The 26,417-nt window shown below is 38.2% G+C and overlaps 1 protein-coding gene across 7 annotated transcripts; it reads left to right on the forward strand.

Annotated features, from left to right (window-relative positions):
• The first annotated feature begins 125 nt into the window (after positions 1 to 125).
• SLC25A27 (solute carrier family 25 member 27) lies at positions 126 to 25,369 on the forward strand. Of its 7 annotated transcripts, none has more exons than XM_062186222.1 (9): positions 126 to 427; positions 3,423 to 3,614; positions 5,596 to 5,680; positions 7,697 to 7,819; positions 10,502 to 10,614; positions 15,324 to 15,408; positions 16,665 to 16,757; positions 17,347 to 17,449; positions 23,240 to 25,369. In XM_062186222.1, the coding sequence occupies exons 1-9, from the start codon at positions 322 to 324 to the stop codon at positions 23,240 to 23,242; spliced, it is 903 nt and encodes a 300-aa protein (XP_062042206.1). In that variant the 5' UTR covers positions 126 to 321; the 3' UTR covers positions 23,243 to 25,369. The 7 variants fall into 7 exon arrangements, with proteins under 7 accessions (XP_062042206.1, XP_062042205.1, XP_062042211.1 ...); XM_062186221.1 differs by having other exon boundaries at positions 22,990 to 25,366; XM_062186227.1 differs by lacking the exon at positions 23,240 to 25,369 and adding an exon at positions 17,002 to 17,067 and having other exon boundaries at positions 17,347 to 17,427.
• The last annotated feature ends 1,048 nt before the right edge of the window (positions 25,370 to 26,417 follow it).

Raw genomic sequence — 26,417 nt, forward strand, 5'->3', positions numbered from 1 at the left:
AGGCGTAGCGGAAGCCTCGTCCTCGACCAATCATAGTGGTCTCTGAGGCCGACCGACTACATTTCCCAGAAGCCTCTCTGGTTCCGCTTTTTTTTTTTTTTTTTTTTTTTCTCCTGCGCTGTTGAGTACCGAGGGAAGCTGCTGGACCACTCCATCCTGGAGCTGCTAGGGAGGTTGCGGGTTCACCCAGCCGAGCGAGGGAAATGGTCCCCGCCCGGCCATTTGCCGGTTGAGAGGGGGCCGCCCTGGCAGGGTGGCAGGCCAGCCGCGGCGCGGTGCACTGGCGAGAAGGGGTGCATGGTCGTCCTGTCCGGCCGCTGAATGTCCGCCCCGGAGGATGAGGAGAAGCTCCTGCCGCTGGCCCAGAGATGGCCCCGAGCGAGCAAGTTCCTACTGTCCGGCTGCGCGGCGACCGTGGCCGAGCTAGGTACCCGGCCGCCCACGCCTGGGCCTCCGGGCCGGTGGCGGCCGCGGCGCCGCGCGGGGGGAGGGATGTGCGGGCGGCTTTCCCGGCTGAGCGGTGGCCCCTGTGCATCCACGCCTGCCTGGTGGATGTGACAGGGTGGGGGCGAGGCAGAGGGAGTGCAGGTGTCTGGGGGCTTTTCCTTCCAGTGTCGTCTAATACCTCGTTCAGGGCTGCGCTGCCTCCGTGTGTACTCTTAGAAGCGTCGTGAGCTCGCAGTGCTCTGTGGCGATCCTTGTTCCCCCTGTTGTGAAGATGGCCCTTTAAAGGACGCAGCCCATTCTCCATCCTCGCTGAGGGAGGCTCGCTGTGTGAGATTTATATCCACGGCCTCCCTGGATGTCGTTGTCTTGTGGGACTTCCATGGTTAACCCGCCAGTTACTGAGCGTCGACCCAGCATCCGCCCATGATTTGACCTCCTTGAGCTTGACTGGTCTGTGCTGTGTTGACCTCGGAGGATCGTGAAAAATCAGTAATATATAAATGTTAACTCCAAGGCAGGGCACCCGTTAACTGGGACATTATTATAATGACCACAGTACTAGGACCGTGGATAGAATCGTTGAAAAAACCCAGTTCTGACCTTCTCGCAGGCTGCTGGAGCAAGACAGTTAGGACGTGCTAGTTGTTCTAGTGAAGATATTATTAGGTATCCTAAGAGCGTAGAACTCTTGTGTCTGAGTCAGAGACTTTAAGAGGCCACTCCCCGTGGGATTCTGAGGCCCTTGGTGCACAGGTGCGGTTTCTTCCTAAGCTTTTGAATAGAGTGCCTGGGTGTTCCTGGAGAAGCAGTAACTATGTATTTTAAGATTACCTTTAGTAAACCCCCCCCCTTTTTTTTTTAAGAAACAGCTTTGATGTATTGCTCATTGGTTAAATACTAGTTGGCCCTGTTCTAAAGTGAGTTTATTCTGTATGTCCAGTACCCTGCACCTGGTATGTTTTGTTCTTTGTACTCTTCCATTCTTCCCATGTGACCTGTGGTTTTTTTTTGTTGTTGTTGTTTTGTTTTGTTTTTTAACTTTCTCCTCTCAGAGTGACAGAGAATTTTTGTTCTTCATGTTTTTACTGAAACGGAATTCATCAGTTTTTAAAGCAAATCTAAAAGCAGACTGCTGAATGATTCGATACATGTCCAGGTTTTATTTTTGACTGATGTCTCCCCCTGTAACACAATCGCTTTTGTATAGGAACGTTCCTCCTGTTAAAAATTCCCTGAGAAAATTGTGTGGGAAATAGCAAGGGGAATCCAAAGATGGGATGGCTTCACATATAAATCATTTCAGGATCAGAACCAGAAGCATTGTATGTGTAACCAGCAAGAAAACAGACCGTTTGGAAAAGCCAAGAATAAGCTTGGCTGGAGGCTCCTGTTTCTTAGACTGCAGGTCTAGTCTGTTGATTCTGTTCTCTAGACGAAAGCTACTTCGGTTTTTAGGAAAACAGTCAGCAAGATACTCACTTTTCCAAAGATGAGTGCTAAGATTTCATATTCTCTTCCCCTCCTCCCATTCTTACGTTCTCTTGGAAAAGGCACCCTAGGGTTTTGTATTAGATGGTGGTAATTGAAACGTCTTACGTAATGTCAGTAGTGTGGATGAACTTGTCTGAAGGTTATTTCAGTTATTAAGGACATTATGGATATAAAGTTGTGATTTGATTTTCTATATGTGGGTCAGTTCACTTAACTCTGGTAAGGTAAAAGGTCTATCTCTAATTCAAAATAGAAACAGAAAATTTCTTTACAAATATAGCTGGTACTAGTAAGGAGGCCACAAGTAGGCCTTGCATAAAACTTTGCAGTACTGGAAAAACAACTCAGTAGGTACCTTAATAGAAAAAAATATTGAGCATGCCATCCTTGTGCTTAAAAGATGACATGATAAACTTCATTGCGTATTCTGTGCCTCCAAATGTTAGGTCAGTGATTCATCTGCCGGTAAACCACTCAGGAAATGAAAGTAGTCAGCTTTTCTAGTGTGTACTGTCATTTGTAACAGCAAAATCAGATGCCTAAGGAGACAAAAGGAGTACTTCTTTAGGACGTACTATTTATCATCTATCAGACTAGCAAAAGTTACACAGAATTATCCCTGTGGTCCACCCCTGTGGTCCAGTATATGAAAAGGAAAATAAGAACCGTGTATGGTTACAATTTTCTAAAGTTGGGTCTTGGTCGGCACCTCGGTTTACTTGGCTAGTCCTCCGCCTGTGGCACTGGCACCCTGGGTTCTAGTCCCAGTTGGGGCGCCGGATTCTGTCCCGGTTGCCCCTCTTCCAGGCCAGCTCTCTGCTGTGGCCAGGGAGTGCAGTGGAGGATGGCCCAAGTGCTTGGGCCCTGCACCCGCATGGGAGACCAGGAGGAAGCACCTGGCTCCTGGCTTCGGATGGCACAGCGCGCCGGCTGTAGCTGCCATTTGGGGTGGTGAACCAACGGAAAAGGAAGACCTTTCTCTCTCTCTCTCTCTCTCTCTCACTGTCTAACTCTGCCTGTCAATCAATCAATCAATCAATAAATAAATAAAGTTGTGTTTTAAACAATTATGGCTGCAGTCAAGGGAATAATACTACACAGAATGGATACTTTAAACCTACTGGAAAGCAAAAATTAAGAGCAAAAGTAGATTTTAGACTGACATTGCTGAGAAAACTAAAGGAGTGTCTATTTTTTTTTTTTTTTTTAAACTGGTGATCCTGGGATACTGTGGTGCAGTTATTTTTCCTATTTGGGAATGTGTGAGAATCAGCTAATTCTAAACCCTCATCAACTAGTGAGTTAGAATCCATGGGCATGGGACAGGAAATTAGTAATATTTAAGTTTCTCCCAGGCTGATTCAGATATATTCTAAAATTTGAAACATTGATCTTAGAAAAATGTTAGTCCCATAATTTCAAATTTTTTGCTTGTTTTTCTAAATGTTGTGGGTTTTTCCCTTCATTTGTTTCTTTTTTGTTAGCCACCTTTCCCCTTGACCTCACAAAAACTCGACTCCAAATGCAAGGAGAAGCTGCTCTTGCTCGGTTGGGAGACAGTGCCCGAGAATCTGCCCCCTATAGGGGCATGGTTCGCACAGCCCTAGGGATCATCCAAGAGGAAGGCTTTCTGAAGCTTTGGCAAGGAGTGACACCTGCCATTTACAGACACGTAGGTATTTATCTTGATTCTAGCTGGTAAGTTTGTTTTGAGTTCCCTGTGTGTCTCCTCTGCTTTACTTTTTAGCTTTGTCCAAAAGCCAGCTAAATTTTTTTTCTACTGATATAGATGAATATTTAGTCTGTTAAGAAGAAAAAAAATATTAACCACCAATTCCATTAAGAAGTTACTGCCCTAGCTTTTCTGAAATGCACGCAGAAGTATTTAGAGATGAACCATCATGATGTCTGTAAACTACTTTAGAATGGCTGAGCCAAAAACAAAATTGAAACACATAGAGCAAAAATGTTAGTAATTAATAAATTTCACTTATAGAGGAAGTTATACCATTGTGTGTCATTTTCTCTACTGTTATATAGTGTTAAGTTTTTTCCTAATACAAAGGGTTTTTTTAAAAGTTTTAAAAACAGGATTTAAATTATTCATGTGTTTTGAAAACTAAAATATATATTTTATATTTTATATGAAATAATATATAAGTTTCATGAGTCTCATACATCTGAGTTGAGGCTACTTTGAAAGAGAACAGGAATTGCTGCTTAATCCAATTCTTGTAATACTACCAGTGAAAGCAACCATTTGAGCCATTAGTCATCTTTAAAGGGAGATGGTAGTAACTGTGCTGATGAAAATACTTCTCTGCTGTCAAAGTGGCACATTTAAGAAGAATTGTTGCCCTTTCAGTTCGCAGACAAGAGAGCACAATCCTGTATAGGTGTGCATTTTTCTTTTCTACATTCATAGTGTCACCTTAAACATATAGGGAATCCCTGATGAGAAAAGTGTCCAGTTGTAATATTTGTGGGTTGAAAGGTTCACTTCTTCAGATGAGTAAGCCAGAGTATACTCATGAAGAACTCTGTAGAATTTTTCACAGAGACTGTCATAGTTGTATTTTGTGTATTTTAGATTATTTTACAGTATTCATCAAACATCTTAGGATATCAAGAAAAGATTTCTAAAGGAATACAGTGTGCTGATTGTGATTATTTTATTTCCCATATAAAAGTCTTTGTGTCCTATGATTTTTTGTTTCACTTCTTTTCAGTTGTATTTTGTTTACCACTGTGTACTGCTTGACAGTTAAGATTCATTTCATGTTTGACACTTAACTGAAAAAACTCACAGTAATACTATAAATTTTCTAATATCCTTATTCAATGATAATAAATGCTGTGCCAAACTATGTACTAGGGCATTGGTGTAATAAAAATGCACACAACCTACTTAGAACTCATGGTCTGATGAGAAGAGAAGCAAGAAAAACAATATAATACTTAACTAATATGATAATTGCTATTTGCTTATATATATATGCAATAGCATCCTAAAATATGGGGAAAGATCAGAGAGCATATCTGTAAACCATATTCTTTTTTTTAAAAGATTTATTTTATTTACTTGAAAGTCAGAAATACAGAGAGAGAAGGAAAGCGGGGGGTGGGGGGGGGGCTTCCATCCATTGGTTCATTCCCCAGTGGCTACAACAGCCAGGGCTGGGCCAGGCTGAAGCCAGAAGCTTCCTCCAGGTCCCCCATGTGGGTACAGTGGCTCAAGGACCCAGGTGATCTTCCACTGCTTTCCCAGGTGCACCAGCAGGGAGCTGGATCAGAAGTGGAGCAGTCAGGACTCAAACCAGCACCTGTATGGGATGCCAGCAGTGCAGGCAGAGGCTTAGCCTTCTATACCACAGTGTTGGCCCCAAAACATATTCTTTTAATTGAATCTTGAAAGAGTAGGAGGAATTAGCAAAGCAGAGAAGAGGAACCCCTTGTAGAAAGGCCCATCAGCAAGTGAGAAGTCATCTGACTTCAAAAGGCCTACCCTATTTGGAGAAAAACCAAGAGGTACACATGTCAGGAGCGAAGGATACATGAGAGAAAGACACAGCTACAGAGTTTGAAAGGCCAGGCCAGAGAGTCATTTTATTTTATTTAATATATACTGATTTCTTTTTAATGATCTGTCTTATGCAGTGTACTCTGGAGGTCGAATGGTCACATATGAACACCTTCGAGAGGTTGTATTTGGTAAAAGTGAAGATAAGCATTATCCTCTTTGGTAAGTTTTCTTTTGAAAGTAATCTACTACTGCCAAGAAGGCTATAATGTATATAATTAGATTTATGTAAAAGTATAAATTTGTACAAAAATTCTTTTAAAGTATAGGCTTAAAATAAGTAATCAGTATAAATCCAAATAATTGAGCACATACTACACATTGTCCACAGATACATGTATACATTGGAAGTGCTTCAAAAAGTCCACGGAAAATGGATTTTTTTTTTTTTAAGGTTTATTTGTTTATTTGGTCACCTGACTTCTAGTAAGCTAGGCTGGGTTTAGGATTGAAGCTTATTGTACAAGATAGCGATGGGGTCAGAGCCTAAGATGGCGTCTGGGGCTTAGATGATACCCTAGATAAGATGGCAGCATTTGGGGCCAGCGCTGTGGTGCAGTGGGTTAATGCCCTGGCCTGCAGCGCTGGCATCCCATATAGGTGCCGGTTCTAGTCCCGGCTGCTCCTCTTCCAATCCAGCTCTCTGCTATGGCCTGGGAAAGCAGTAGAAGATGGCCCAAGTCCTTAGGCCCCTACACCCATGTGGGAGACCCAGAAGAAGCTCCTGGCTCCTGGCTTCAGATCGGCACAGCTCAAACCATTGCAGCCATCTGGGGAGTGAACCAGCGGATGGAAGACCTCGCGGTCTCTCTCTGCCTCTCTGCCTGTCCTCTCTCTGTGTAACTCTGACTTTCAAATAAATAAATAAATCTTAAGAAAAAAAGATGGCAGCATTTTACTAACAGTAATTATTTTTATTTTTATTTTTGTGCTTTGTAGATACAAATTCTAAGAACATGGTGATATTCCCTTCCTCCCTCCCTCCAACCTCTCATTCCCACCCTCCTTCCTTCTCCCTTTCTTTTTGTTTTTAGTTTTTGAGGTAACATTTTAAATTTACATTATAGTAGAAATGTTTAATACTTCCCCAAATAAGATGTTTAACAAGTAAAAGGCAAAAAAAACCCCAAGTTTAGTGGAATATAGACAATGGCTACAAACAGTAATAGACTCAAGAACTTGAGCCATCACCTGCTGCCTTCCCAGGCACATTAGCAGGAAGCTGGATCAGAGAAGAGCAGCCAGAACTTGAACCAACACTCTATTATGGGATACTGCCATCACAAACAATGCTTAACCTATTGTACCACATTGCCAGCCCCATAAATCACATTTTCAAAATACTTAGAATAGTGTCTGACATATAACAAGCATTTAGTAAATGCATTATTGTTATCTCTGGGGAGGCATATAAGAAATTAGTCATTGTGTTTACTTCAATGAAGGGGAATTAAGGATAGGGTCAGAAGGATGCTCTTTACTTTATACCTATTTATACCTCTTCAAATCACTTTCAGGTAAAGAGGTAGAAAGTACCTGTTTTCCCTAAAGAGATTGTTAAAATAATCTGGGTAAAGGATAACAAGTTTAGCCTGATAAAATAGCCGCAGGAATGGAGGAAACAGGATAGATTCAAAGCCTGTTGAAGTAATCTCTTGCTCACTGTTTGTTCTGGGAGGAGAGGAGAAAGAATGAGTTCCTAGGAATGGAAAGAGGTGTTTTTTGGGTTTTGTTTTGTTTTTTTTTCCAAAGAGAAGAATGTTTTCAAACACCCTTCACTTGGAAAACTTCTAAAGAAATCATTGTTAAAGTGTGACTCACCAGATTTTGTCTGTTAGACTCATCACATCTATGCTGTTTTTATTCCACTTTAGTTGGAATTAAATTGCAGTTAAATTATTAGTTCAGATGTTTCTATCTTTGGAGTAACTGCTCTTTTCTTTGGATTTCAGACGATGCAAGGCCTGCAATTTCAAAAATTAATTTTTACTTCTCTTGGTGCTTTAACTCTCCCATCAGTAAACAGCCAAATGGTCTACTTGCCTCTGTAGTTTATTTGGGTCTTTTACTTTGTCTTTAAATCTCTTACCCAGGATCTGTACCAGCTGAATGTTGATTCACTATAAAATCTGTGACATTCATGGCAACTTAAAAAAATGCATCTTCTTTTCCAATTAGGAAATCAGTAATTGGAGGGATGATGGCTGGTGTTATTGGTCAATTTTTAGCCAACCCGACTGACCTAGTCAAGGTTCAGATGCAGATGGAAGGAAAAAGAAAACTTGAAGGAAAACCACTGCGGTAAGTTCTCCAATTGGCAGATACCTGTTTTATACCCTTTGTCATCAATGTGTTTTAAACCTTGATCTAATGGACTTACCATTTTTGTAATCCAATTTTAAGTGAAGTTATTAATGCTGCTAATCTGGAAGTTATATTCATTAAGAGAAGAGTTCAGTTGGATCTTTTTCTTTGCGCAATGAAGTTCGCTACCAGAATCCTTATATGTGGGTATAGCGTCTTGCTACTTTTCCCAGCCAAGACATGTAGACTTGTCCTCTATTGCAGGTTTATATAGTTTGATCATGAAAATTTTCCCTGACGTGAATCCCTGTTTTACCATTATGGCTTGGTGTTAGGAAGTCACTTAATAATACTGGTCTCTCAATTTTGTCTTTATTCATTTATTAATTTTTAAGATTTATTTTATTTATTTGAAAGAGTTACAGAGAGAGGTAGAGACAGAGAGAGGTCTTCCAACCTCTGGTTCACTCCCAGATGGCTGCAACAGCTGGAGATGAACTGATCTAAAGCTAGGAGCCAGGAGCCAGGAGCTTCTTCCAGGTCTCCCACATGGGTACAGAGGCACAATGACTTGGGTCGTCCTCTGCTGCTTTCCCAGCACATTAGCAGGGAGCTGGATTAGAAGTGGAGCTGCCTGGAGTCAAACCAGTGCTCATATGGGATGCTGGGACTGCAGGCCAGGGCTTTAACCCACTGTGCCACACCGCCAGCCCTGGATTTTGTCTTTAAAGGGGATTCTCTCTAAAAGTTTTCACTGCAGTTAACATACCTGGCTCAAACAAAGAAGGGATGTGGCAAGATCAAACTTGCAAAGGGTTCTAACTTCCTCATCTAATCCCATTTAACCTACATCTTGAGGCTTTCTTTATGAAATTTTAAGGAAGATTTTGTGATGCTTTTGTGAAGTAAAATCCTCCTGTGACATGACCCTGTATTATTGAAGTCTGCCTTTTTTCAAAGGGCTTCATGTTCAACAATTTATTAAAATATCACTTAACTAATTTTCCCTGGGAAATGGATAAGGTCTTGCAGATAGAAAACCACTCCCGGGAAATAGGGAATGTGCAGGATGACAGGCTGAGTATGAAGGGGTCTGCTCCTCAGGACACTCCAGATCTGCGGCCAAGGCAGAGGTGAAGGATTTGGGGCTCTTTGGGAGTTTACCACAAACTACTGCCGTCTACTGGGAAATGAGGTTGGGCTGCTGCAGCACGGGCTCCCTGTCAGCCTTCAAAGAAATGGAGAGAACATGCAGAGGAGAAAAGGGCACCACTCTTCTATTTTTGTGTTATGACAACTTCTGATTACCAAGTGGTGGGGAGAAGCTCCCCCCATCCCCAGAGATCAGTTTTCTACTTTTCATCCCTAATGTTGGAAATTTGGGGTTTGACTGAACTTAATGTTATAGTAGAGATTGTGAACCCTGCAATCAGACAGCCTGAGAGTCAAAGTCACACTTTACCACATTTTAGCTCTGTAATTATAGTCAAGTTCCTTAGCCATTCTAAGATTCAGTTTCCTTAAATGTAAATTGAAGAAAAATACATACCTCATGTAGTTTTCTGAATGAAAATTTATCTTCTATATATAAAATGCTTGGTGTTCAATAACTGATCAATACATTTTAGGTACAGTGATCATCATTTTTTATCATGACTTCTCATGTGGCATAATAGCAATTATGCATATTCCATAAATACATATATTATATCTTTGGTGAAATCCAGACCGTATAATGCCTGAGTAAATCCCACACAGCTAGTAAGTGGAAAAGGTGGCGTATGATTCTAGTTTTTCTGACTATATAAAATCTAAAGGTTTCCAAATTTGGTTCACGGTTCAATACCATTTTTCATCTGTCTCCAAAAAAATCAAAATATGGATATGCTAGTGAATTTTCATAGAGCCACAATTATTCAGTTTTCAGATTCTCATTAGATTGTCCTTCCTACTTTTTTTATCTTAAAATATCATTTCTTTTATAATACTAAATGAGATTAAGAGAGAGAAAGAGACAGAGAAAGATAGAGCTCCCATCTGCTAGTTTACTCCCCAAGTGACCACAATGGCTAGGGTTGGGCCAGGGCTAAAACCAGAAGATAAGAAGTCAGTCCATCTCACCCATATGGGTGGTAATAACCAGTCACTTGAGCCATTACAGCTGCCTCCCATGACCTGCATTAGCCAGGTATCATACCAAGTATTGAACTCAGACACTCTAATATGGGACATGAGTGTCTTTTCCAGTAGCAAAAGTTGTGGGCTAAACATCAACCTGACAATGTTTTATTTATGTTGTTATTTGGTGAAATTTAAATACTTTCAGATCGTCTGAGTCACCAGTAAAATGAATCCAGAAGTTTCATGACCACTGTTTTTTCCCATAATTAATATGTACTGATAATATAAAAGATCAGGAAAGGTATTTTAATCTATTTCATAATCTGAGAAGAGGATCATTCAATTTTCAAAGATTTCCATTACAAATATGTAAATCACATACTGGCCTTTGAATGTAAAGGATTGTTAAGTATATTTGGAAATTAGATTTATAAGAATTGCTTTAATTCCTAAAAATTATGCATAAGATGTTGTTACAGCTATGGGTGAAGCTTATCCTGTTGCATTCCATATACAGGAATACATAGAGTTTTCACATTTTATTATTATCTTCCTTAGATTTCGTGGTGTGCATCATGCATTTGCAAAAATCTTAGCTGAAGGAGGAATACGTGGACTTTGGGCAGGCTGGGTCCCCAATATTCAAAGAGCAGCACTGGTGAATATGGGAGGTAACAGAAACTGTTGAATTCTGAGAAGTTCTAATTGCATTAATAGTTATAAGCACTTAACAGGGCAATGAGATTTTTTATTTCATTATTTTTGATAACAAAGGTAAGGCTACATATATGTTACAATGTTATAACTGAATAGCTTCCATAGAGCATTTTCAGTTTCTACAGTGATATATGATAAGGATTTCCTAAACAAACTGTGTGTCAGTAAGGAGATAGCACTAAACTGTTTCTAAAGGCTCTTCTCTAGTGACTTTCCTTCAGGATTAAAACTGATACATATTACTATCTGATGGTCATTATATACAGACTGTCCAACTCTTTCTCTTGCTTAATCCCGCTCCTATTAATTTATAATCCATCTTGTACAACCTACCACCCCAGGCTGGAAACCTGAAGATTCCCTTAACTCATGTCCCTACTCCCACTTCCTGTATTCATTACCAATTTCTTCCCTCTTTAAATGCTTCTTAAGGTTCTTCCCCCTTTCATACATAATACCTTAGTATCCTTAAGACGATCATTTCCCTGATGCTCACCATCCAAATCACTCAACTAGGCCACTGCCATGGAATTGGTCTCTTCTTTCTTTCTCTAATTGTGTTCAGTATCTGATCTCTCTAAAACACAGATTTGAACATGTTATTGCTGTCCTTAAAACCTTTCACTGCATTCTTATCTCTCAGAGAATAAAGTACAAATCTTGGAATGTGACATAACAGGTCTGTGAAATCCTCTCTTCAAAAAATGGAGCAGTTGGGCCCAGTGCTGTGGCGTATTAGAGCTAAGCCTCCTTCTGTGGCGCTGGGCTAAGGGAAAGGGCGCAGAACAGAGAGGAGACAGAATACAAACTGGCAGCCAGATTGAATTTATTCAGAGAAAATAAATCCACAGAGGTCGACCAACTGCCATCAAGCTCACAGACTGAACACGTGGCAGAGGCCCAGGCACTAGCAGGCTGGGCCTTTTTATATCTTAGGTGGGCTAGGGGTAGGGGTGGGGAGCAGTAGGCAGAGATGAGCTTCTCTATCTATACTGGTTTTTCAGCTTTGGCCCACTGGCTTCTAAACCTGAGGAAGAATGCAGGGGGTGGGGTGGGGTGGGGAACAATACAGGATGTGAAACTAAGCTGATCTCTTGAAAGAAGGCAGGGGTAACAAGAACCTAAAATGGCTGAAGCTTATGTCCTTGTTCCATCAGCCAGCATCTCATATGGGCACTGGTTCGTGTCCCGGCTTCTCCTCTTCTGATCCAGCTCTCTGCTTATGGCCTGGGACAGCAGTGGAAGATGGCCCAAGTGCTTGGGCCCCTGCACCCACGTGGGAAGACCTGAAGAAAACTCCTGACTTCTGGCTTCAGATTGGCCCCTCTCTGGCCATTGTAGCCACCTGATGAGTGAACTAGCAGATGGGAGACGTTTCTCTCTCTCTGCCTCTCGCTGTAGCTCTGCCTCTCAATGAAAAACAAGTAAAAAATATATTTTAAAAATAGAGCAATTAATTGATTCTGCTGGGAAGAGTAAAACAGAAAGTCTGGAGGTAAAATGTTCCACTGCCTGCACATGGCAAGGTGTTCTTGCTCTCTGCTTCCTGTCCTCTTCCCTCTGCTTCTTGGTTTCCTTCCATAGATTCTTCAATACTTGGCTCAGGTGTCTTTCCCCAGAGTGTTCTTCTTGGACCTCTCTCCCCCACCACAACACTTTTCCCCACACCTACTGTGGTAGATACCCCTTTATGTGTTTCTATAGTCCTCTGGCTTCTCACCACTGTTGCTTGTACCTTACTTCATTGCTTTCTGTGCATCTGCATCTTGCATATGATATGAACCTCTTAAACGCAAAGGCTGTGTTTTGATTCTTCTTTATTTTCTCAATTCTTAATATGTAGTCAGTAAACACTTGGTGAATGAATTAAACAATGAAATAATCCTTTCCTAGACCAATGATATGATCCTAAGAAATTGAGAAATAGCATTTTTGAGAGTTCTAGCAACTAATATCACTTAAACATCCAAGGAAGTAAATATACTGTTTTGCTATTTCATCCATCTCTGTTTCATGCATTATACTGTTGTATATTTTGATTTTTTGACAAACCTTTCTGATTATAATTTCTTAGTTTATTGTTTCAAAATCTATTGCAGACCAGAGACCAGATTTTTTTTTATAAGTTTCAGCTATTTACTCATGTACCCAAACCATGTCTCTTCCCTTTTCTTCAAGATCTCAAAATTTGTCACCATTATTTTATTTGGACAAACCAGAATCCTAGGCATGAGTTTCATTTCTTTCCTTCCACATGTTCCTTATATCCAGTCAGTCATTAACTCCAGTCAGTTCTGTCTTCGAGATATATCTCACATTCACACACTTCTCTCTGTCCCTGAAGCCACTTGTTTGTTCACAAATGATTTGTCTACTATAGTATAATACAGAAATGTCCTAATGCACCTGAAACTGGTTTTATCAACGTCACCTTTGCCTATCATCTTATTTAGACATTTAAAAACTCAATTTTCATCCTCATTGTCTCCATAAATGCCAACTCTGTTTTTTAAATTATTTATACTCAAAACCTTGTAGTTATCTTTGCTTTCTTTCTTTTATCACAGATTCTATCTGCTGGCTAATTCTTGTGATTGTACTATCAAAGGACAAAATTACAACTTTATTATAAATTATAGCTTTATTTTCAATACTAAAATCAAGTAACACTTCATTCCATAAAATAAAATTAATGTTCCAATTAGCTGAACAGACAAGGTTTCATAGACAGAAAAGGGCTGAAGAAAATGAAAAATAAACAAACCAAAAAGAGAATTGGTTATTTCAAAATTACTTTCCTTAGCAAATGGGGACAGGAAGACAAAACAATGGGAAAACAATTGGTTAACATGAAGTTACTTTAGGTTACCTCATTTGTGTAAGCATTAAGGCAGAGGGAATTTCATTATCAGGTCAACTGAAACTGGCTTTCCTAGATATATGATTAATGTCTCTAACCCTGATTTCTGAGAAGATCAAATAAACAGCTTGTTTCAGCTTAGTACAACAGAACTTTAGAGTAAGTGACTCCATTTTGATTTTTTGCCTATCTTTCTGGACTTAATATGGAAGCTTATTGCAAAAAAAAAAATGGCCTTTTATAATTTTTATTTGACTACCTTCAAAATTTATTTAGACTTTGCCTAGGACTCTACAGCTGCCTTTCTAAACCATCATCAACTCTTATCATTATCAAATCTACCTTGTCTCCCTACAAATCCTTTCTTGAGAGAACAGCGAGTAGTTTTTATAACCACTCAAATCTCAGAATCCTCCACTGGCTTCTGATGCTCCAATCATCTGGACTGTCAATCAGTTCTAACTTTGAAACTGCAAAAGTAAAAGGACTTTGTTTGGAAGTGTTAGGAATTGCAATTTGGGAGACAGGTTCAGATAGCTCTGAATCAGTGTTCAAAAGAAGGAAGGAAACTGAATGTTGAGAAGGAGCAGGAGCTACATGAGCAAGAAAGATAAAGTATGTATAAACAGAATGGAAATGTACATAATGCATGATTGCCAGAAACTGTTGATAGCCATTATGAGCACCTGGGCACAGTGTATTTGTTTAATCTGTTTTGTTATTCCAGATCCCTACAGTCAAAGGGTGGAGGTAATGAATGTTGAATGTTCCAGACAGCAGCTGGAATCACACATATTCTGTTTCCTAATGGCTTCCTGACTCCATTTTGAAAAGTTCTTGCAATATTGCTTTCATCTTAATTTTCCTTTTATTTTTACAGTTCTGCTACTTCTCTGGCTCTTGCACATTCTGTTTCTGTTAGACCAATCTTTTGGCTGTTCCTCTAATCTCCCAAGCTGACACTTGACTAAAGTCTAGAAGACATAGATTTCATTTGCCTGGAACACTTTCTCTTAGATATCTAGTATTTGTTTTCTCATGCTTCCTTTAGATCTCTGCTCAAATGTCACCTTATTGAGAGGCCTCTCTGATCACCTTGTTTCAAATTCATATACAACATTCTCCCTACCCTCTAGGACTCCATTTCCCCTTTCCTTGCTTTATTTAACTTCATAGAATTTACTTCAATATCTAGTAACATGCTAAAAAATCATGTAGTTCATGTTGTTTGTTGTCTCATTAAACTGAGTGCAGGGATTTCTGTTCATTTTGTCCTCGACTATTTCCCCAGTGCCTGGAACCGCATCATAAACTTGGTAGGCACTCAAATATTTGGTGAATGATCAAGTGTACCTGTCCATTCTTGCCTCATTACAACGTACTTAGCTATACTTTAGAGTGGGTAATCTTTCTAAAACTACAGAATTGTCACTGCCTGTTTAACCTCAATAATTCATTGTTATCATTAGAAAATATCATAAAAGACCTTTTTTCATAAGTGACAGGATCTCAATTCCACTTAACTTAGACTCAAAGAAGAATTTATCAGACAAAATATTAAAAAGTGCAGAGGTTGACTGATGTAGGCATAGCTGGATTCAGGTTCAAGTGATATAGTTGAGTGTCTGTGTTTTTCTTCTTTTCTTTCCCCTCCATCTATAAGTCTACTTTCCTCTGCCTAAGAACAAGAATGGTATCTTTCATCTGGATACACATTCCTGCCCCAAACCTAGCATATTCTTGACACAAAAGACATTCACAGTTGCATGAATGAATAATTAAACCTTGTTTTTCCATTGCCAGATCTAACCACTTATGATACTGTGAAACACTACTTGGTGTTGAATACACCACTTGAGGACAATATCATGACTCATGGTTTATCAAGGTAAGTGGTAGTTTTAATTTGACCATTTTTTTGTATATCACCTTTTCTTCCATAGTTGACATATATGCTAACTTTTAGCTATTTTGTTCAGGAATCTAGTGATATCACCCTTAAACAAGTTGATAGTACATTTATAAAAGAATAATTTTCTTAATGTTTATTGCAGTTAATGGGAAAGAGGCAGACACAGTTGCAGGATATTTAACCTCCTAATATATGTGTATATCCAGGGATAGTTTCTGTTGGTCTGCTCTCTATAGTTAAAGAAATTTGCTTGAGCACCTTTAATGTTAAAGACACTGTGAAGGACCCTGCAGTGGGTGAAAAAGAGGGTAAACCCAATTCCTACTCAGGGAGCTTATCCTCAGGAGAGCAATTATAAAAACTCTATACAGTAAATACTAAAAGAAAGTAACTAGTTACTGTAGGTTTCAGAGGTGGGAGGAAAAACTACTTGGAAGGGCTTCACAAAGGAAATAGAATTAGAAAGAGGTATTAAAGGACTGAGACTCCTTGCTGACAGCAACAGGAAGAAGGACATTCTAGGAAGGGTGGTACCTTAATTTCTTTGCAACCTAACTTCAAATTACCCATTGGAATGAGTTATAGATAGCTATTGCCCTTAATAGAATAAGGATCTCATTTAGCTTCTGTTCTTGTTTCCAAATTCTACAATCCCCTATGCTATTTAGACAATCCCCAAAGAATATGAATAGCATCCTATCAATGTGGATATATACATTTAAACACAATAGGAGTATTCTTGAGTAGGGTATATTTTGCATGTGCTATTCCATCTGCTTGTCTCACTTTTCCTCCATGTCTTCACATAGATGTATCCTTCCCACCACTCAATTCTGCCATCATCCAGAGCCTTTACCAGACTGCCTGTTGGCCACTTACTCTCCATCACATTTTCTCATTTATTCTTTTTATGGCATTTATCAGCATCTGAAATTATCTCTTTTGCCTATCTGCAGAATATAAACTCTTCCAGGGCAGGATCTTCTCTGTCATGTTCACTGCCTAAAAGGAATGCCTGGTATAAAGCAGTGCTTGATATATATTTGTTGGCCAACATTCTTTTTTGTTTTTACTTTTTTAATGAATTAATTAGCATTTTAAGCTAATAGAGCATTATTATAAAGAATATTAAAATAGACACAGTATTCCATTCTTTCAAAATATCAAATTCCTCTTCTTAAAATTTAGTATCTACTGCATATTCTTTCAATTTCATTTATTTGTATCTATAGTTTATGTTCTGGACTGGTAGCTTCTATTCTGGGAACACCAGCCGATGTCATCAAAAGCCGAATAATGAATCAACCGCGAGATAAACAAGGAAGGTAGATAGAAAGTTTTCAGTATTCATGTGCCTGAATGTCTGTAATAATATTGTGCTTTAAAGATGCCTTCCTGTATTTGTTCTTGATAGAAACATATTTGTGTGTTTCTCCATTCAATGGGGAAATTGTTTTTATGCAATTACTTGTTCTTTGATGAAAAAGTAATAAACCTTTGGGGAGATAAACTAATTAACAGTCATTATTTAGACACAAGGTATTCATTGTGACTTTATTGTTTTCAAAGAGTTTTTGAAAGCATACTCTGCTGAGAATTTACAGAGCACTTTCTTCAGAAGCTTATGACTTACAGGTAACCTGGAGAATTTGATTTGATATAAAATAGAATGTTCTTTCTGGAAAAGATCAGCTGGAGTGAATTTTAAGTATTTAAGACCAAGGGTGGGATGAATCAGAAGCATCAACCTTGAAAATATCTTTAAGCTCAAAAGAAGCATCTATAGAAACACTAACCTTTCTTCTGAATTAGCAGAAAATATTTACCTTATGATATATTTTCTTAGATTGTTCATTTTCTTCATGCATCTGTTTACACAGAAGAAATTTAATCAAAGTCTCATTTCCTTTCTAGGGGACTTTTATATAAATCATCAACTGACTGCCTGATTCAGGCTGTTCAGGGTGAGGGATTCATGAGTCTATACAAAGGCTTTTTACCATCTTGGCTGCGAATGGTAAAGTTGGGTTTTTGTCTTTTTCTTTTTGTTGTACTTAAATTACTTTTGGTCTATAAATATTTTCCCTTTGCCCTTCTGGTATGTAGCATAGCCCTGCCCCCAAACCAGGGCTCACTCTTCCTTTTTAAAATGTTTTCAAAATTTTCTTTCACCTCTCCTCAGAGTCCTATTGCCTTCTGTAGTAGCTTATGGTGAAATGAAATAGTTCTGTCCACTAATGAATAGGCTGATAGTCTGTTCTTATAAAGCCAATGAATAGATTTTGTGTAATGGGAAACTTTAAGTAGTCTATTAAGCTGAAATACAATAATTTGAGACAGGTATAAATATTTTCCACTAGAAATTTCCCCTGTAAAAATGCTACTGTTTTAAATAAAATATTACTTAAATGTCAAATATTCCATTATCCATTACCAATTACTTATTGCCATAAAACTCTGCTTGGTAAGAAAGCATTATATCCTTTTTATTTTGTTTAGATGTTATTTTTTGCTAAAGTGAACTAAAGTGTAGAATTAGATACATGTTTAAGTAATATAGCAAATATCATAAAAATGAAGTATTCATGTACTATGTAAGTTAGAAAATACCTGAAAGAATAAATGAGTTGTGGGTTTAGAAATTCAAAAAATCAAAAATCAACAAGTAAAATTTATATAGTACCTTTATCTATACTTTTTAAATTGAGCACCTACTTCATGTGAAGGCCCTATACTAAACGCTTATCTTTGAATAAGAAACATTTTAGTGATGAGTGTTAAGGAATAAGTGTGTGGCACTATTGAAACATGTAGCTAATAAGTACAACCTGGTCTGGCAGATTAAGAAAATCTTTCTGGAGAATGGACTTTGGAATTGAGATTTGAAGAGGGAGTAGAATTTACAGATAAAGGAGGCAGAAAGAAACATTCCATATGGAAGGAGAGTCAGAGTAGACTAAGAGCTTGATAAGTTCAAGGAACTGAAGGAAGTCCAGCAGGCTAAGGCTCAGGTACAAGAAGGGGAAAGGCAGAATATGAGGCCAGAGAGAGAAAGATCAAACTGGCAGGGGCTGTGTGAACTCTAAGTGTGATTGGCACCAGGTGGAAGAAATCTGCATGTTTAGAAAGAATGTTCTGGCTCTATGTGGGTTCAGAAAAGGCTAGGATTAGTGAAAAATGAGAGACAGCACTGGCTTAGATGAGAGTAAAACAGTGGAGATAGAAGAAGGTGAGTTAAGAAGATATTTAGAAGGCAAAAAGGAGAGAGAAACATGACTGATATGATAGAGATAGAGGAGTGGTCTTCATTCCCAGATTCCTGCCCTGAGTAACTAATCATGATATAGTTTCCTAAAATGGGGATCATTTGCAAGGAAGAAGATATAAGGTAAAATAATTTTAGTTATCTGAGGTCTTCAATACCCAGTTCTGATATACCAGAGTTAATAAACAAAACAAGCCATTATTTTGGTGATCTTGAATATATGAATATGATATCTTGAAATTACCTCAATACTGTGAATATTTCTTATAGGAAAGGCAAATTTTGATTTGGTCTATATAAATCTAGTACTGTTACAAGTGCTAATAACACTCAGGTAATAAGACTGTGTTTACACTAGAGAAGCTTACAAAGCAATGAAAAATAAATAATAATTACTACTAAATAAATATTACCAAACCAACTTGGTACACGGCCAACATTGCATTAACCATGTTTATGGCTTAACTCATTAAATTCTCCCAATACCTACACATTAAGTAGGACACCATCATATCCCTCTTTTATAGAGAATGAAGCAAAAGTAAAGACTTCCAGTAACTCAGCAAGGTCAGATAATTCAGGGCATTAAACCATGGTAGACTGGTGTCAGAGTAGTCTTACTAAGGAGGACCTATGTGAGTACTTCAAAAAATTTTTGGAAAAAAGAATTAAAATATAAATTATTTTGATGCAAGTTTTTTAATCAATGCATTTTTTATAATATGCATTTTCCATGAACATGGAAAGTGGCATAAAAATAGTTAACTGTGTTTAAAAGTTACAGAAGGCTTCACAGAGCCAATATCTGATCTAGGCTTTGAAGCATCACAGGCTTCTTTTAAAAGAAATACAATGGAGCAACATGAGCATAGGTATTGTGTCATGTGTGAGTCTTATTGTGTTTTAAGAACTACAGAAAACTCTGTGTGGCCAGAGGGTAGATCCTCAGAGGGAAAGCAGTAGAAGATAAGGTTAAAGAAGTAGGTAAGGACGAAGCTGGGAAGGAGCTTGTGGTCCAAGCTTAGTAGTTTGGGTGTGTTTAGTAAGTGCCGCTTAAGCATGAAAATAATGCACTAAGGTGGCAAGATTACTTTGGAAGCAGTAGAGAAAATACACTGAAAGACTACATATAAGATTGAACGCCCTGGTAGAGTTCTGCTAGGAGATGATTGTAGAAACAGAGAGAAGACAGAATCTAGAGACATGTATGTTTAACTCCCCAAGACTTAGTACCTGGTTACTTGTGAAAGGTGAGGGGCAGAAAAAAGAAAACAGGACTTTTAGATTTCTAGTATGGGAAACTAGGAGAATGGTTAAGACCACTGCTGAAATAAAACATCAGGGATAGGTGGGATTACAGGAAAGAATACCCCAGCTCAAAGGATGAAAGTCATTGAATGTCACCTGTTCTCTTTACACATGAGACTCAGGAAGTGTAACTGAAAAAAAAAAAAAAAAGAGTGCTTAATACATACTCAGCTCTTTACATATATTATTTTTATGCCTTACAAGAACATAGTAAAACATGTTAAGTTATCATTGTTTTTTAGACAAGAAAACTGTGATTCAAAGTTAAGACACTTGCTCAAGTTCATATAACTAGTATGTGGCAAATTTGAGAACTGACTGCTGGTACATTCAGGTCAAAAGTCCTACTCCTTACTTACAAAATATATTAAGTTGCTCAAGATACTGCACTAGTTACAGAAGTTTTGAAAGAAATGAGATAATTTATAGTGGTGAAGGAGTATTACCAAAGAAAGGCTGGCTATCTACAAAGATCTGCAGGGTTATCAGTCCTTGTCGATTTGCCACAGTGCACTACCTTGAGCTCAGAGAGACCTAACTCGGGATTTCTAAGCAAACAGTCCTTGAAAATACAGCTTCACCTCAGCTGAATTAATGGAGACTCATGGTCAGGCTGGAATATCTGGCCCATTTATGTTGTACAACACACTTGATGTGTGATCCAGTTGCTGAAGCCCCCCGGGTCAGCATGCGGCCTCCTCAAGCACTATGAGGACCCAAGTTATAACCATAGGCTTGCGGCTGGCGCTGTGGCTTAACAGGCTAATCCTCCGCCTTGCGGCGCCGGCACACCGGGTTCTAGTCCCGGTTGGGGCGCCGGATTCTATCATGGTTGCCCCTCTTCCAGGCCAGCTCTCTGCTATGGCCCGGGAAGGCAGTGGAGGATGGCCCAAGTCCTTGGGCCCTGCACCCGCATGGGAGACCAGGAGAAGCACCTGGCTCCTGGCTTCGGATCAGCGCGATGCACCGGCTGCAGCGGCCATTGGAGGGTGAACCAACGGCAAAAAGGAAGACCTTTCTCTCTGTCTCTCTCTCTCACTATCCACTCTGCCTGTCAAAAAAAAAAAAAAAAAAAAAGCTGTTATAACCATAGGCTTGCATGCTAAACACAGAATATCAACAGGAAGAGCTGACTTGTAAACAATGTTTAAGAACATCAACTCAAGAGAGCTGTTAGTGTGTTTGGTACCAGTGATAGAAGACATGGGAAAGGACTTTTTTCCCCTACAGTTCTGGCAAAAGACATACCAAAGGAAAAAACATGGGTTCATACACACTTAAACTATTTACAGTGGTCATAAACCATTCCAGTGAGGAGATCAGCAAACTAACATAGTGCCCACATGCACTCCTATACATAGGCTCAGTAAATTTGATTTTTATACCACCTCGGTTCTTTGGTTGTACAGTCTTCCTCTAACTCTATTCAAAACCCAACTAAAACTCTATCCCAGTCCCTCCCACTGTGTAGAGGCAACGTGACCCTGCTTTGCTTAGTCCCTGATTATTATTTATTTATCTATGGTTTTGCTGCAATAATATCATTAACATGAGGAAGAAGTCCAATTACCACAGCAATCAGGAACAATTTCATAGTCCATTCTTTTTTAAAAAAGATGTATTTTATTTAGTTGAAAGAGTTACAGAAAGAGTAGAGACAGAGTGAAAGGTCTCCATCTGCTGGTTCACTCCCCTTATGACCATAACGGCCATAGCTGAGCTGATCTGAAGCCAAGAGCCAGGAGCTTCTTCTGGGTCTCTCATGTGGGTACAGGGGCCCAAGAACATGGGTTCAGGGGCCCAAGGATGTGGGCCATCTTCTACTGATTTCCCAGGCCATAGTAGAGAGCTGGAACAGAAGTGGAGCAGCCGGGACTCAAACCGGCACCCATATTGAATGCCAGCATTGTAGGCTGGAGCTTTAACCCACTGTACCATAGCACTGGCCCCTACAGTCCATTCTTAACTAAGACTTCTACCTGCAATTATATCCTTGGCTAATTTCATTTTTGTTGTCATTAGAGTGTATCTTCACAGCTTTATAGTACTTATTTCATCTATGTCTTTATTTAATTGATTGATATGTTCTCTTAAACACACTGTTTAGTAAATTATCAGTCTACTAATATAACATGTTTCATATTTCCAGACTCATAAGTTACAAATATTGCTTTATACATTTTACATTCTAGTTATTTAAGCTTATTGCTATACCCTGGTCCCATAGAGTTTCTGATCAAGATTGATCAAAACCAAAGCAGACAGAAATGAGATCCAAGGCACCCTTTCTCAGTTTCAGTATTTACCCTCTGCTTTCCTGTGGTGTCTTTAGTGTTTATATTTTAGTATTTAGATTTTGTTCTAACCCTTATCCCTTTGTAATTCCTTTAGATAGAGTTATACCTTCACATAAGTTAAAGCCAAGACTTTCCCTACTTGATATGAATTTCTATACATATGTAGAGAGATATCAGGTGTTGGTTTTATGACATAACTCAAAGCATAATCTTTCATCTTCCTCACTTTCAAGCCGCTAAGTGTCTCATGTGCTATGTATATGTAGAGAACTATATGTAGAGGACCCCAGCCTAGAACTCAGGCATCCCAAGTTTAAGCCCCTTAGCCAGTAATCATTTGCGGGGGGGAGATGGGCGGAGAACAACCAGGGAATGGGAAACAGAAGCCTGTGTTAGAACTGTACGGCATGATAATTAGCGCTTGGCGGCTGAGCCTCACTGTCTTCATCTGTAAAACAGGGATGGTAACAACTTTCCCTTCTGTGGTTAATTGTTCTTTAGAGAAAGCCATGATAAACAAGATGTGAAAATGCTTTGTAAATTATAAAATGCTATAAGGTAAAGTACAAAAATATTTATTTTCAGCATAAGTTGATTTAAAATGACTTTGTCATGCAAAGATATATATATGTAGAATATTTATAATTGCTTTGAAATATGCACTAACTTCTTTGGTTAATCTTTCAGACCCCTTGGTCACTGGTGTTCTGGCTTACTTATGAAAAAATCAGAGAGATGAGTGGAGTCAGTCCATTTTAAACCCTTAAAGATACAATGTTCAGTATTGCTGAAATATGGGCATCTGCAACACACACACCCCTATTATTTCTACCTCTTTAGGAAGATACCTTACTCCAGAGACTGTGATTTATAGGGGGCAGCACTTTCTTTTTCTTGGAAACCCAAGTTCTCTTTGACTCTTCTTTTTGTCTAAAAGTGATCTGGTCGAATCTCACAAGGCCATCAAATGAGATCCAGTGCAGCATTTTCTAAAGAAGAATCACACCCAGACCACTCTCACCTTGGGCAAGAAGGTTTGGCCTTTGAGATGCTATTCTATGCTGAAGAGCCTGCTTAGAGGAGTGCCAGGAGGAGGTAGCATCTCAGACCTGCAGTAGACAATAGGAATGTTGAAGAACATATGTGTAGTCCTTAAGAAACACATTTAATCTGTTATGTCAGTACTTAGAATTGCAGTTTGACAGTCACCTTTCTGTTGTTGTTGAAGTACACATATTGTAACTTAAAGTGAGGTAAATGAAAATTCATGAATAAATGTTTTAAGTTTCCCTAGCATTGAAGACAGTTGATGTACATTTTTCTTGCCAAGAGGATGAAAAAAAACAATCAAACTGAGATGATGTTTGGATTTCAAAGAAAGAAGCTGTGTCTGTGAATGCCCCATCATTAGATCTGTGTTAACTGGTTAGCACTCCACTGCACCTGGTAGTAACTTCCCCTGGCGGCCACAGCCCCTGAATCTTGATGAAAACAGAGAAGAGTATTTACATGTTACGAATTTGTCACTAACTAAAGAATCGTAAAATATAAAATTTGCAAGAACTGTACCTTATTTCACAGCTATATAAGTCCTTTTTGAAACACCATTTGTTACCATCATCCTTCAGTGGTATTTTAAAACTAAGGGTGATACGAAATCAGCCAATTCTGATATGAGTCCTTTTTTTTTTTATCTTCCTTCTCTAACCCTAAGGGCAAATAAGAAGGAACTCAGAAACCACACTAAAATGGCAGTTAAACTGAATCTTAGTTTGACAAAGCTTCTTCCCTAGAGAGTAATGAGTACAAACTGTCTCTCATATACAGTTTTGTCTTCAATCAGAATCAAATCCATTTTCTTAGTTTAGTAAGAGATTGCTTAGATTCACCTGCAAACCACTTGTTTGCCCAGCCCCAAATAGTGTAATTTCAGGATAGATGGCCATGGTTAGGAGTTAAGGCTGTAACTATTAAAATAGGAAAACTCAAAAAGCTCAGACCCAAGAAAGAACTTGGACCTTATCAATGGACTTTTTTATGGTGGACATGGATGTACTACAAAAAGTTTACAAGTCCTGTGTGCCTGCACCGATGAATAATCACTGCCATTTGGATTGGGAAAGTACACTTTAAAATCTATTATGTATTAACATCCAGTGGCTCATTGTTTTTGTAGTTGAAGAATGTAGTTTATTCTCTTCAGATCTTCAGGTGGTCTACATGTCCTTTGCATTTGTCAATCTGTAATTGAGTTGTTAAATATATTTAATATATATATTATGTGCTTAAATACCCAAGTGTTCTGCACTGAACCACTTTAAGGGAAATTTTGGTTATGTTTTGTAATTTTTTAAAAATTTAATAAAGACTCGATCAAAATAATTGCATGCAAACTAGACCATGAAAAAAAAATTAATTTTGTTCTTTGGGAGGCTTGGGATGAAAACATTGCTTAAGTCCTGACACTATTCTTTGGAATCTGGATCATGAATAACTGAAATTTTTAACCTGAAATAATTCCTTGGAATCATCTGTTTTTCCCTTCTTATTTTACATGTTAGGAAATTGAAACTGAGACCCTGAAAAGTAGGACAGCTCATGCTCGCAAGTGACTGAGTAGCAGAGCCAGATAAAAATGCAGTTCTCCTAATTATTATAATTACTATACCTGACAGTTATTGTGCACTAGTTAGGCACCAAGTAAATGTTTTTTGTCATCTTCACAATATCCCTGTCCAGTGCTCCTGAGTCTTAAAAAAAGGCATATTTTCTTTATGGCATTTTTTTTTTCTGGTCTCATACATTTCAACTGACTCTAAACTTGCTCCTGCATAAATTTTAGAATGTGGCCACCATGCTTTAGCTTGACCATTAAGACTCTATAATCTGACCAAAGTCTGTATCTCTAACATATACCCCATTCCATTCATACTTTCTAGTGTAATCATATTCACTCTTGAAATTTTGCTTTCTTTTTGCCAACTAGGGAAATCTATTCCCTTCAAAAATAAGTAATAAAAAGGAGGAAAATTTCTGTAATTTTGTTTCCATACTCAAAGATGTACTAATTTCAATCTCACTTCCTCTTTGCAGACTGCTCTGGTATTTCTGTTAAGCTCAGTATTGATAACACTTGATAATTGTTTCTTTTACTTATTTTGACATTTTTTTCTCTTTTCAAGTGATTTTTTATTGAAAAGCTTATGTATTCTTTTTTATAGTAATAGTTTTTTGTTCTCTGCCCTTTTAAGTGAATTTGCATATCTCTTTTAAGGGATAGCATTTTTAAACATTTTTTTTAAGTCAGAAATGATGTATCTTTCAAATACACAAAATCCTCTTTGATTATAAGCTGTAGTGTATAGGATTATGTTATTTTTATGTGAATCTCTGTTCTCATTAGAATTCCCTTGCTGTTAAATATTCAAAAATTGATTATAGTACATATAACATGAATCCATTAATTTTTGTCTTTATTATTTTAAGAATCTGTACTATCATACTAGACAAGTCTGAAATTTCTCTTTCTCTGCTAATAAAAAAAGGAAACAAATTTCTGGAGGTTTCAATGGAAAAGAATTTGTTGTTCAGTCATCTTCAAATTTTCAAGCACATTTATTGACAATTGATATTGTCATACAAGTTTTTCTTTGTTAATGAAATCAGATTCCTCCAGGACTACCCTTGGAAAAATTCTTAATTTTAATATGTGATGGTTAAAAAATATTTTGGGAAAGTAAGCAATTCTCTTTTCCTCAAACCAAGATTCTTTAAAGATAATTACCAATATTACTGAATGTCAAGTATTGTGAAAGAAAACTGGACCTGGAATCAAAAGACTTTTAACCTATATTGGGTTCTACTTCTGAGTAGATTATAAATAGGAACAAGGCCATTCACTTTGAATTTCCATTGCTTTCTAAGATGAAGTAATTGACCTCTAGAATACTAACTTGAATGTATGTAATGGGGGGCGGGGGGTATTATGTTGATGTTACATTTGAAAAATAAGATTTAAGAAAAGTTTTATGGGTATTTTTCCCAAGTTTATTTTCCCATGTTTTAAGATTTAGAAAGATTTGTTCAGACCTTAAAGTATAATACAAATTTATTAG

Source organism: Lepus europaeus, chromosome 3 (genome assembly GCF_033115175.1).
Source record: "Lepus europaeus isolate LE1 chromosome 3, mLepTim1.pri, whole genome shotgun sequence".
Lineage (NCBI taxonomy): Eukaryota > Metazoa > Chordata > Mammalia > Lagomorpha > Leporidae > Lepus > Lepus europaeus.